This window comes from Cricetulus griseus, assembly GCF_003668045.3.
Source record: "Cricetulus griseus strain 17A/GY chromosome 1 unlocalized genomic scaffold, alternate assembly CriGri-PICRH-1.0 chr1_0, whole genome shotgun sequence".
Classification (NCBI taxonomy): Eukaryota; Metazoa; Chordata; class Mammalia; order Rodentia; family Cricetidae; genus Cricetulus; species Cricetulus griseus.
In genome coordinates, this window is record NW_023276806.1 from 261,008,774 (window position 1) to 261,021,690 (window position 12,917).

General features: G+C 50.2%; 3 protein-coding genes across 3 annotated transcripts in view; all 3 read right to left on the reverse strand.

The window, feature by feature from the left end:
* The window catches only part of Tspear (thrombospondin type laminin G domain and EAR repeats), a 168,945-nt gene that overhangs the window by 47,899 nt on the left and 108,129 nt on the right, over positions 1 to 12,917 (reverse strand). The window lies entirely within an intron of this gene.
* Positions 1,076 to 1,816, reverse strand: LOC103160444 (keratin-associated protein 10-1-like). Its single transcript, XM_027394180.1, has one exon. The coding sequence runs from the start codon at positions 1,814 to 1,816 to the stop codon at positions 1,076 to 1,078; it is 741 nt and encodes a 246-aa protein (XP_027249981.1).
* On the reverse strand, positions 6,893 to 7,801 carry LOC113833341 (keratin-associated protein 10-1-like). Its single transcript, XM_027394179.1, has 3 exons — positions 7,705 to 7,801; positions 7,645 to 7,649; positions 6,893 to 7,594 (listed from the first exon to the last, which is right to left on the reverse strand). Exons 1-3 carry the CDS (start codon positions 7,799 to 7,801, stop codon positions 6,893 to 6,895), a joined length of 804 nt encoding a protein of 267 aa, XP_027249980.1.

A 12,917-nucleotide genomic window follows, 5' to 3' on the forward strand; every position in this document is an offset into this window, starting at 1 on the left:
CTGTGTCTGTGTCTGTGTCTGTGTCTGTGTGTGTGTGTATACCTGTGGATGTCAGAAGACAACTTGCCCAAGTCAGTTCTCCCTTGCTATCTTGTGGAATCTGGGATTCACACTCAAGTAAACAGGCCTCCCCCTCAGTGCCTCAGCTCACAGAAGACTTATTGAAACCCCTAAAATGTGTTCTGTGAGGTTCTCAGGACAAGCCCCAAATCTAACAAAGTTGATCATGGCCCTAATGCTATCAACACCTTCATTCAAGGTTTCCTGGTGCTCTGTCAGGGACAAGACCATGACAACCCAAGAGACTGAGACACACAAGGAAACAAGTCACCAGGAGTGAGAACCTGCAGAAACTTCTGGAAAAAGAATTGTGTCCCAGAGATGACCAATGTGGAAATTGACCAGTCAGAGTGGAAAACAAATAAACGCAGAAGCTTAAAGAAACAGACCAACGATACAAGCTCATTCGGGAATCTCAAGATTTATTTCATTTCACAAGAGTAGAAGATGTCAATGGAAGGGAGTGAGGAGGGGGAGGAGGGCTGAGTGGAGGAGAGAAGCCATGGAGAAGGAGACCCCATGTCAGCTCAGCTCTGAGGCCCAGGACAGGGAACAGCAGCCAGAACCTACAATCTCTAACTAGGACAGGTGTCTAGTCTGAGGCACAATGGGTCTCCCTGGAGCTTTCTTGGTAATGATGACTTCAAAAGAGCCAGGCAAACAGAAACTAGACAACCAGATGGTCAGTGGAGAGCCAACACTGGAAACAGCTCATGGCCAGGGTCCCAAAGAGATGAACCCATGCCACACAAGCCTGTCACCATGGGTGTTCAGATGTCCTGGAGAGGACTTAGAAGGCTTGCAGGGCTCCCACAGGTCATCAACTGGTCATAGAAGAGTAGCCACCATCTGGGCAGATGAAAAGGAATGGGGCAAAGCAATATGGAAGACACTGGGAACTGAGCAGGGAGACATGGGTATGAGGCTGAGCCCAGTGCTGGGGAGCAGGACTGCTGGGCTCACCACTCTGAGGGTCTCAGACCTGCACCTGGGGGACTCTGAAGCATGGGACAGGTCAGCAGCAGCTGGACTTCTGGCCTGAGGAGAGGCCACAGCAGGCCTGGCTGGAGCAGGCAGGGCGGCAGAGCAGGGACATGCTGGAGCAGGGCTTGCAGCAGCTGGGCTGGCAGGAGGAGGCACAGCAGGAGGAGGTGGGCACACAGCAGGCGGGTCTGCAAACAGGCTGGCAGAGCAGGGACACGTTGGAGCAGGGCTTGCAGCAGACTGGCTTGCAGCAGACAGGAACGCAGCAGGATGGCTGGCAGCATGAGGAGGACCCAGAGCAGATGGGTGTGCAGCAGACAGGCTTGCAGCAAAGAGTCATACAACAGGGTGAGGAGGTACAGCATGAGGGCTGGCAGCTAGACTGCTGGCAGCATGAGGAGGACCCAGAGCAGATGGGTGTGCAACAGACAGGCTTGCAGCAGACAGGAACACAGCAGGAGGATTGACAGCATGAGGGCTGGCAGCTAGACTGCTGGCAGCATGGTGTGCAGGGAGACTGGCAGCAGGGGCTGGACACACAGCTCACTGGGGTACAGACAAGAGTAATGCAGGGGGCTGGGGCACAGCAGCTGGACTGGCAGCAGCTGGGGACACAGCAGCTGGGTTGGCAGCAGCTGGAGACACAACAGCTGGGCTGGCAGCAGCTGGGGACACAGCAGCTGGGCTCACAGCAGCTTTCTGGGCAGTCGTCCACCTGCCAGGAGGAGTTGGTGCAAGCGTCAGAGCAGACAGACATGGTGGAGGCAGCCATGGCGGGTTGGCTGGAGGAGGGTGAGATGTGAGTGAGTGAGTGAGTGAGTTAGTGAGTGTGTGTGTGAGGTGCTGTGTTGGGCGCCTTTATACAGCTGGGCTGTTTGTGCTGTGCCTCGGCTCCTGGCTTCCTTTTCCTTGTCTGTGTTTGGAGTCAGGCTGTTGTCTCACTACTGATGGACTGTCAACAAATACTGTTGTCTGGGGAGACTGCCCCTGGGGGAAACCCCGCAGAGATGCCCAGATCTCATGGGAGGCGGTGATGGCAGTACCCAGGTGACATTCTGGAGGTGCCAGCCACTGTTGCATTTCAGAAAGCTTTGTTCTTGAGGCACCATCTCCACCTGTGTGGACATGGAGTGGGGACCACTCAGGTGTGGGCTGTGAAGATGGTTGCAGGTGCTCCTGGCTGTTTTGTAGGACTTGCTGTCTGGGCTGCCTTCTACTGTCAGAGAGAATTCAAGGATCCCCTGGTGCCTCTGGGAGGCCTGATGGAGTCAAAGGAGCAGGAGTGTGGATGCCTTCTGTCACACTTCCAGTTGAACTTCTCTGGAGCCCATGACAGTGCCCATAACATTCATAGTCCTTTGTCTCCTCTGAGTTCTGGAAGCTGCTCCTGTCCCCATGTCCTCAGAGCTTCTGTTGTCTCATGGACAAAGCCAGTACTGCCCCTCAAAACACTCTCCTGGCTTACTCGGGGACACTGTAAGGACAATTAATTTACTAGAGCCTGTCCTATGCATCTACTCATGATAAGCATTGCTACAAAGCTTGTGAACACCCTGAGTTCTGGTGACTTATCAGTTCATGGTCCCTGACTTTGCCCCTTTTCTGAGGGTCAAGGACACACCCTTGGGATACTCTGAACTTCAGGGTCTCCAAATAGCTTCTCATTCTATCATCAGACACTGGCTGGGGTTGGTGGGCATATGGATTAGAACCTTTGTGTCTCTAAGGAGGAATGAAATTCTGGGCTAGAGCACTCCATGCAGTCAGTTGGGAAGGTTTTATTTCAAACAAAGGCTGAAACTCGCCAGATTTCCTGAAAAACATCAGCCTGCACACCCATGGAGCTCAGCTGAGGAGACAGAGCCAATGGTTGATCTGCAGGCCGAGGTGAAACAAGGAGAAAGCTGTGTGCCCAAACCAGGGGAAGATTTTGAAAACTTCCTCAGGAACCCTGGGAACAGCAATGAGCAGGATAAGTCAGACTCCTGGAAGCCAGAAGCAGTGGGTGAGAATTACAGAGACAACAAAACCATTTCAGAAATCTAAGGCAAAATGGAGATATCTCAAGAAATGAAACGAAGGAACTCACGCTGTCAACAGGAATGTCAATTGGACAAAGTGGCAGGGCACAGAATGGGAAAAGATTTTTACTGGCTGCACATCTGATAGAGGGATAATACCTGAAATATATAATGAACTTTAAAAATGGATATCAAGCTAACAACACAATTAATAATGGGGTGTAGGTCTAAACTGAATTATAGAAGATAAACACATACAGTTGAAAAACTCAGAAAAGTTCAACAACCTTAGTCATCAGAGAAATGCTAATCAAAACTACTTTGAGCTATCACTTTGTACCTAGCATAATGGACAAGGTCAATAAAACAAATGATAGCTCATGCTGGTGAGAATGTGGGGAAAGGGTCACCTACTCCTTGCTAGGGTATGTGAAAACGTGTACAGCCACCAAGGAAGTCAGTGTGGCGGTTCCTCAGTAAGCTGGAATTGATCTACCTCAAGACTAAGCTGTACCACTCTGATGCATCTCCCCTAAGGACTCTCCTTCCTACCACAGAGACACTTGCTCATTCTTGTCCATTGCTGCTCCATTCATAATAGCCACAAATGGAAACAGCTTAGATATCTCTCAGTGGATGAATGGATAAAGACAATGATGTACATTCACACAACAGAATGTTACCCAGCTGTTTAAAAATGAAACCACAAAATCCGCAGGTAAACTGATATAGCTAGGGAAAAAATCATCCTGAGTGAGGTAACCCAGATCCAAACAGACAAGTATAGTATGTATTCATTTATATGTGGATGATTGTTAGCGGTTAAATCTTCAAGAGCAGTCTACAATCCATATAACCACAGATGTTATAAGTAGCAAAAGCATTGGAGGGAAGCTTTTACAGAGAAGGGAAAATAGAATATTTACTTATGGATGGACAAGATGGAGCTAGAATGGGCGAATTAAACAGGGAATGGAACAGAAGAGGAGGGAAGGGAGGACACAAGGAAAGATAATTAAAACTAACGACCATTTGGGGGTCATTTGGAAACCTACTACAGTAGAGGTTTCTTTATATATATTGCATATATCACCAAATAACAGGGAGACAAAGCCCCAAGCAGACATCTCTTGCCACCAATATAACCTACAGTGCTAGGAATGGGTGACATTGAACCAAGCTGTTGGCCCAAGGAGTCCCATGGAAACACCAAAACAATTGAAGTTATTGCCAAGGTTACACACCACAAACTGAAAGTAAGGCTCTGTTGCTGAAGACAACTCCTACAGAACTCATTGAACATGGAGAACTTGAGCTGGTGCCTACCTAAATGCTTCACCCCTACTGAGTAGTGCTCAGTAAGGTACTCTGCATGGTACCAGAGGAGGAAGGTAAACAGCAACCCAGCTATCAACCCTTCAATCTACACTCGAGATTTGTCCACATTGCACTAGTGGCACAGAAGCTGTGGTGGTAACAAACCACTAGCTCGTTGGATTTAAGGCTGACTTGATGGGATGACCCATGCCTGACGCCACTCAGATGGGCATGACCTGAGACTAGAGAGTCCACGGACCTAGGGGTGGGGGGGAAACCTAGAAATGAAATGACTCCTAGTTCCAGTCAGCTATACTTACACCTCAGTGTCTCCCTCGGCCATCATCAGAGGAGCTTCTTCCCGAACTAGATGGGAGCAAATACAGAGATGCACAAGTGGAAATGTGCAGAGTGAGAGACCTTGGAGCACTCAGCCCTAAGTGGGAAGAATCCATCAAATCCTTCCCCTCAGGGCTCAGGGAACTCTGCAGAAGAGAAGGCAGAGGAGTCTAAGAGCCTCTGGAGATGGAGGACATAAGGAAACAAAGCTTTCTAGACCCCCAGGACTGTGAATGTCACATAGACTGTGAAAGCATGCATGGGCCTGCACGGGTCCAAAGCGGATGGAGAAGTGGACATAAATACCTCCCCTAACTCCAGCTAGTAAGCACTCACCGGAAAAAAAAATTAGTTTTCTTCACCAGAGTCTCGATGGGTATACAAAACACACTTAAGGGCAGGCCCCATGCCTAGCAGTAGATGGCAAACACAAAACAAGCTCAAAGGTATTTTTGGAGGTTTTTGAGTTCCTAATGCTTTTTATGATCATTTTCCTTTGCGTGCATGTGGGTGTGTGTGCATATGTGTGTTTGTGCATATGGTGTGTGTGTGTGTGTGTGTGTGTGTGTGTGTGTGTGTGTGTGTGCACGCCTCTTTTTTTTAATCTGATGGGTCTTTTGCTTATATATTAGGGTTTCCAACTGTGCTTTTATAGGATTTCTGAGTGTGACTATGTATGTCTGTGAACCTGTGTGTGTTTCTTGTGCTTTTTCTTTGGCTCTATTTTTGTGTTTGGTTTTGTTCTATTCTGGTTGTTTTAACTTACTCTACTCACCTAATGGTGATTGAATCCACAGGAGAAGCCAGCAGCCCAGATGCAATCAGGAGATAGACAGTATGAGAGAAGATAAGAAGCTGCTTGGTCCCTGCTTCAGAGTCTTTAAAAGCCAAACATTTACGGGCAAGTCATTATAGCTTCCTTGTTCTTGTGAGGGTTTATTTTATTCATGTGTATGTTTCTGTGAAGCCCATGTGAGTGGTTGTGGACACCGGGAGAGGGGATTGGATGCTTAAGAGCTGGAGTTAAAGGTAGATGTGAGATACCTGACTTGGGTCCTGGGAATGGAAATTGAGTCCTCTGAAAGAGCAGTCAGTGCTACTAACCAATGACTCAATTCTCCAACACCAGTCCTTAGCAATTTTAGGATTTATAGATACAGTATATATACAGTGTATATTTGACTGGGCAAAGAACAATATAGAGGGGAAATATCTTTTGTGTACATCTGTGTGTAAGAGTTGGTGTGTTTGCATGAAGATCTCTCTAGTCCCCAAACTCATGTGTGGTCCTCAGATCAAGCCCCAAATCTATCAGAGTTGATCATGGCCCTGGTGCTTCCCTCACCTTCACTCAAGGCCTCCATTGGTGCTCTGTCAGCCCATGACAGCCATGACAGCCCAAAAAAGATGTGAAACATAAGGAATCAAGCCACCAGGAATGAGAACAGGCAGAAATCTCTGGAAACAGAATTGGATCCCAGAGATGACAAATGTGGAAATGACCAGTGAGATTGGAAAGCAAATAAACACAGAAGCTTAAAGAAACAGACCAATGCCACAAGCTCATCCAGGAATCTCAAGATTTATTTCATTTCACAAGAGTAGAAGATGTCAATGGAGGGGAGTGAGGAAGGGGAGGGGGAATGAGTGGAGGAGAGAGGCCAAGAGAAGGAGACCCCATGTCAGCTCAGCTCTGAGGCCCAGGACAGGGAACAGGAGCCAGAGCCTGCAGTCTCTAACTAGGGCAGGTGTCTAGTCTGAGGCACAAAGGGTCTCCCTGGAGTTTGCTGGGTAATGATGACTTCAAAAGAGCCAGGCAAATGGAAACTAGACAACATGATGGTCAGTAGAGAGCCAACACTGGGTGCAGCTCAAGGCCAAGGTCCCAGAGAGAAACCCATGACACACAAGCCTGTCCCCCTGAGTGGCCAGATTTTCTGGAGAGGACTTAGATGGCTTGCAGGGTTCACAGCTCATCAACTGGTCATAGAAGAGTAGCCACCATCTGGGCAGATGAAAAGGAATGGGGCAAAGCAATATGGAAGACACTGGGAACTGAGCAGGGAGACATGGGTATGAGGCTGAGCCCAGTGCTGGGGAGCAGGACTGCTGGGCTCACCACTCTGAGGGTCTCAGACCTGCACCTGGGGGACTCTGAAGCTTGGGACAGGTCAGCAGCAGCTGGACTTCTGGCCTGAGGAGAGGCCACAGCAGGCCTGGCTGGAGCAGGCAGGGCGGCAGAGCAGGGACATGCTGGAGCAGGGCTTGCAGCAGCTGGGCTGGCAGGAGGAGGCACAGCAGGAGGAGGTGGGCACACAGCAGGCAGGTCTGCACACAGGGCGGCAGAGCAGGGACACGCTGGAGCAGGGCTTGCAGCAGACAGGCTTGCAGCAGACAGGCACACAGCAGGATGGCTGGCAGCATGAGGGCTGGCAGCTAGACTGCTGGCAGCATGAGGAGGACCCAGAGCAGATGGGTGTGCAGCAGACAGGCTTGCAGCAAAGGGTCACACAGCAGGGTGAGGAGGTGCAGCATGAGGGCTGGCAGCTAGACTGCTGGCAGCATGAGGAGGACCCAGAGCAGATGGGTGTGCAGCAGACAGGCTTGCAGCAAAGAGTCATACAACAGGGTGAGGAGGTACAGCATGAGTGCTGGCAGCTAGACTGCTGGCAGCATGGGGATCCAGAGCAGATGGGTGTACAGCAGACAGGCTTGCAGCAAAGTGGCACACAGCAGGAGGATTGACAGCATGAGGGCTGGCAGCTAGACGGCTGGCAGCATGGTGTGCAGGAAGACTGGCAGCAGGGGCTGGACACACAGCTCACTGGGGTACAGACAAGAGTAACGCAGGGGGCTGGGGCACAGCAGCTGGGCTGGCAGCAGCTGGGGACACAACAGCTGGACTGGCAGCAGCTGGGGATACAGCAGCTGGGTTGGCAGCAGCTGGGGACACAGCAGCTGGGCTGGCATCAGCTGGGGGCACAGCAGCTGGGCTCACAGCAGCTCTCTGGGCAGTCATCCACCTGCCAGGAGGAGTTGGTGCAAGCGTCAGAGCAGACAGACATGGTGGAGGCGGCCATGGCGGGTTGGATGGAAGAGGGTGAGATGTGAGTGAGTGAGTGAGTGAGTGAGTTAGTGAGTGTGTGTGTGTGTGAGGTGCTGTGTTGGGCGCCTTTATACAGCTGGGCTGTTTGTGCTGTGCCTCAGCTCCTGGCTTCCTTTTCCTTGTCTGTGTTTGGAGTCAGGCTGTTGTCTCACTACTGATGGACTGTCAACAAATACTGTTGTCTGGGGAGACTGCCCCTGGGGAAACCCCGCAGAGATGCCCAGATCTCATGGGAGGCGGTGATGGGGGTACCCAGGTGACGTTGTGGAGGTGCCAGCCACTGTTGCATTTCAGAAAGCTTTGTTCTTGAGGCACCATCTCCACCTGTGTGGACATGGAGCGGGGACCACACAGGTGTGTGAAGATGGTGGCAGGTGCTCCTGGCTATTCTGTAGGACTTGCTGTCTGGGCTGCCTCCTACTTGAGGCAGTGAGAACTCAAGGATCCCCTGGTGCCTGTGGGAGGCCTGATGGAGCCAAAGGAGCAGGAGGGTGGATGCCTTCTGTCACACTTCCAGTTGAACTTCTCTGGAGTCCCCGACAGTGCCCATAACATTCATAGTCCTTTGTTTCCTCTGAGTTCTGGAAGCTGTTCCTGTCCCCATGTCCTCAGAGCTTCTGTTGCCTCATGGATACCGTCAGTACTTTCCCTCAACATACTCTCCTGTGTTACTCGGGGACACTGTGAGGACAATTAATTTACTAGAGCCTGTCCTATGCATCTACTCATGTTAAGTACTGCTACTAGCTGTATGGACATCCTGAGTGTAAGAACAATACACCTGGATGACCCTGACCCCGCCCCCTAACAACGGGGCACTCACTCACCCGCCATGCATTGCAACCTGTGAGGTGCAAAACCCCAGTGCGCATATGCAACCTTTCCTTTATAAGGTCCTGCCACCCATCCCTTGCTCTCTTCCTTTTGGCCCCTCTTGGGTTGGCTGACTACCCATCTCCCACTTCCCCCTTTTCTGGTAAATAAACTCCACGTGGGTTGTTTATCCGTTGTTCCTTTCTTTATATCAGCAGCTGCAGCTTGAACAAAAGAATAACATTTTGGCGCCCGGACGTGGAAAGGCTCTGCCCTTATACCTTCTCCCACGACCCGCTGGCAGGCGCGTGTTAGGTCAAGGGTACCTTTAACACACGGATAGACAATCCACATTCCATCTCACCGGTTTGCTGGGACGCTGCATACAACACCGGACCCAATTCGGTAAGGCTACCCCTTTCAGTCAGTGTAAACGTCTCCCTGAACCGGAGGGACTGACCATTGATCTTCCGGCACCCCTCTGGTGTTCTTGTAGGAGGGGGACCACCCAGCCATGACCTTCATGGTTACTGTCGACCCCCTTCGCCGACAGTCGCTCTTGGCTTACTCCCTACGGGTGGTCCCATCAGTAGCTACTTGCTCCCTTGGCGATTAGTTGCTTCAGGACTGTTGGGTTCTTCTGTTTTGTTTTTCTTCTTCGGGATGGCTGAGTCCCTATTCAGACCCAGGGTTTATCGTGCTAAGGCCCCTTGGTACCCCCCCCCCCCCGGCTGATGAGCATCGGGAGAGGGGCTTTTACCGGTTTTTAACTTATTCACCCATGGGAAATAAGCCAACTAAGGAAATAAGCCCATCCACACCGCTGGGATGTCTTTTAGAGAACTTAAAACCCTTGAACCTAATGCCGTTTGTTAAGGCATCTAGACTCATATATCTCAGTAATAAAAAATGGCCTAGGTATTCCTTAGAGAACCAGTCTCACTGGCCCCCAAACGGGACATTAGACCCCGAGGTTTTGCAGGATTTATCTAACTTCTGTCAGCAAACCGGAAGATGGAAGGAGTTACCTTATGTACAGGCTTTTTTCTATCTATCTGCTAAACACTCTCTCTCTCCCTCCTCATCCCCAATTCTTCTGGCTATGGAATCTAAGCCTGAATTAAATCTTATAGACTTGGATCCAGCTGATGAACCTCCACCGGTTCGCCTTCACCCTTCAGCTGCGCCTTCTAAAGCTTCTACTAAGATCCTTGAACCTTCTCTATCTTCTGTCTCAAACGTCCCCGCTCCAGCTTCCTCTGACTCAGCCGCTTCCAAACACCCACCCCTGGCTCCCACCTTCACCCCACCTCTACCCCTTCTCGAACGGGATCTAGATCTACCAAAGCCGATCCGGCCACTATCCTCCCCTTGCGTGAGGTAGCCAGCCGGTGTGGACGGTGTGGTTAGAGTTCACATTCCCTTCCCACTATCAGAGCTCTCTCAGATTCAGCACAGATTAGGATCCTATACCTCTAACCCCTCTGCCTTTATAAAGGACTTTCAGTACATTGCACAGTCTTATAGTCTTACTTTCCATGATGTCTTCATGATTTTAAGTAATAACTTACTACATGAGGAGCGCGGGCGAGTTTGGAATTATGCGAGGGCATGTGCAGACGAGATACATCAGACTCAGCCAACTCACCCTACTGGGAATGATGCTGTCCCGGAACCCCACTGAGATTATAACACCCCGGGTGGTATTTTGGCTAGAGATCAGTTTGTAACTTGCCTCATGTCTGGTCTCCGTAAGGCTGCCCTAAAGCCCATAAATTATGATAAGCTCCTAGATATAGTTCAGGACAAATCAGAAAATCCTTCCCAATCCCTATAGCGTCTTAAACAGGCCTTTTTACAGTATACTAACTTAGACCCTGAGACGCTAGAGGGAAGACAACTTCTCATGACATACTTTTTCGCTCAGAGCTGCCCCGACATTAGGGCTTAACTTAAAATTTTGGAGAAAGGACCCCTGACTCCACAGGATGAGGCCCTAAGAGTGGCGTTTAAGGTGTACCATGGGAGAGATAGCCAGACCCTTAAGAACAGATACCAGATGCTAGCTGAAGCCGTCCAACCGGCCTCAGCATCTGCCCGGGATCCCTTGCCCTCCGGGGCCAGAGTACTGCAGCGTCCATGCTTCAAGTGTGGTCAGAAAGGGCACTGGGCCCGGGGTTGCCCGAACCCCCGCGCACCACGAAAGCCATGTCCTAGATGCCAGGAAGTAGGCCATTGGTCAGTGGACTGTCCCTGTGTCCCAGGTGACAAGAGGACATCAAACACAGACGGCCTTCCAGTTGATCTCTTAGCCCTGGCTATACATGAGGACTATGAATGACGGGACCCAGGCTCTCTTGACCCGACCACCATCATCTCTGAAAGGGAGCCCCGGGTGGACATTAAAGTATCAGGGCGGTCTATCTCTTTCCTTTTGGACACCAGTGCCACATACTCAGTCCTAAAGGAGTTTTGGGAACCCACCTCTCCTTCTCGTCTTCCTATTGTCGGGGTAGGAGGACAGCCTTACTTACCTCAGCAGACTCCACCGCTTAGCTGTATTTTTAGGGGGATTCCCCTTACTCATTCCTTTTTGGTTATACCAACTTGTCTGGTACCTTTACTAGGGAGGGACCTTCTAGCTAAGGTAGGAGCTTCTATTTCCTTTGCTCCCCACATTCGCCTAACTCCAGACTCGCCAGCAGCTCCCCTCCTCCTCCTCCTAGCTACTCACCCTACAGGTTCCAGTACGTCATTTCCTTTACCAGCCTCTCAGGTAGACCCCAAGGTCTGGGACTCCCAGAACCCTTCTGTGGCTAGACACCATCCCCCCATTGTCATTCAGTTACAGGACCCCTCTAGGTACGTTGCTCAAGTTCAGTACCCACTCCCACTCCAGAGCCTTAAGGGACTTAAACCTATTATCTCTGACCTCCTAAGGAAAAAGCTACTTCGTCCTACCTCCTCCCCCTTTAACACCCCTATACTGGCAGTAAAAAAACCTAATGGGACTTTTCGTCTGGTTCAGGACCTCCGGCTCATTAACTCTGCGGTCGTGCCCCTCCATCCTGTGGTTCCTAACCCTTACACACTCCTCTCTACTATCCCCCCGGGGACATCTCACTTCTCAGTTTTAGACCTTAAGGATGCCTTTTTCTCTATACCCCTCCACACCCGGTCTCAAAATATCTTTGCTTTCACCTGGACTGATCCAGATACTCATGTCTCCACTCAGCTCACCTGGACTGTCCTACCTCAGGGCTTCCAGGACAGCCCACACCTTTTTGGTCAGGCCCTGGCTTCTGACCTGCTCTCTCTGTCTTTCCCTAAATCCAAGTTCATACAGTATGTAGATGATATTTTACTTTGTAGCCCCTCCTTGGAAGTTAGCCGGACTGACACTTCCACCCTCCTAAATTTCCTGTCTAGCAGGGGTTACAGAGTCTCACCTTCTAAGGTTCAATTGTCTACTCCTCAGGTCACCTATTTGGGACTAACCATTACCCCAACCCACAAAGCTATTACTGTAGACAGGAAAAACTTAATCAGGTCTCTTGCAGTTCCTTCTACTAAAGAGAAGATTTTATCATTTCTGGGAATAGCTGGCTTCTTACGTACCTGGATCCCCTCTTACTCCCTCCTTGCCTGCCCCCTTTATGAGGCAGCTCTCGGACCTCCCCATGAACCCCTCCTTAACCCTGTTACTAAGCCCTTTCAGAGACTTAAACAGGCTCTCCTGAAAGCCCCTGCTCTTCATCTACCAGATTTAACTCGTCCTTTCTCCCTCTATGTAACAGAAAAAGAAGGATTTGCCCTTGGAGTTCTAGGTCACCAGCTAGGACCTTCCTTTGCACCTGTAGCTTATCTGTCGAAGAAGCTAGACCTAACCACCCAAGGATGGGCATCCTGCATACGTGCTTTAGCAGCTGCTGAGCTTCTTATCCATGAGTCAAAGAAACTAACCTTTGGGTCACCCATCACTGTCTTCTCTCATCACAACCTGTCCCATCTCCTAACATATAGAGGCTTACAAACTCTACCTCCTTCCCGAGTTCTTTCCCTCCAGGTGGCATTAGTAGAAGATGCCACGCTTACTTTCCAATCTTGCCCACCCCTTAATATCTCAAATCTTCTACCTCTACCTAATGCTAACTATTCTCCAGCTCAATCCTGCATTGAAACCTTGGAGGAACTATTGCCCCATCCTTCACACATACAGGAGGGCACACTACCTCAGGCCACCTATACCTGGTACACAGATGGCAGCTCTTTTTTAC

Excerpts from the sequence above, each read along its gene's own strand:
- LOC103160444 (XM_027394180.1), bottom strand. The coding sequence starts at position 1,816 with ATGGCTGCCTCCACCATGTCTGTCTGCTCTGACGCTTGCACCAACTCC.
- LOC113833341 (XM_027394179.1), bottom strand. The coding sequence starts at position 7,801 with ATGGCCGCCTCCACCATGTCTGTCTGCTCTGACGCTTGCACCAACTCC.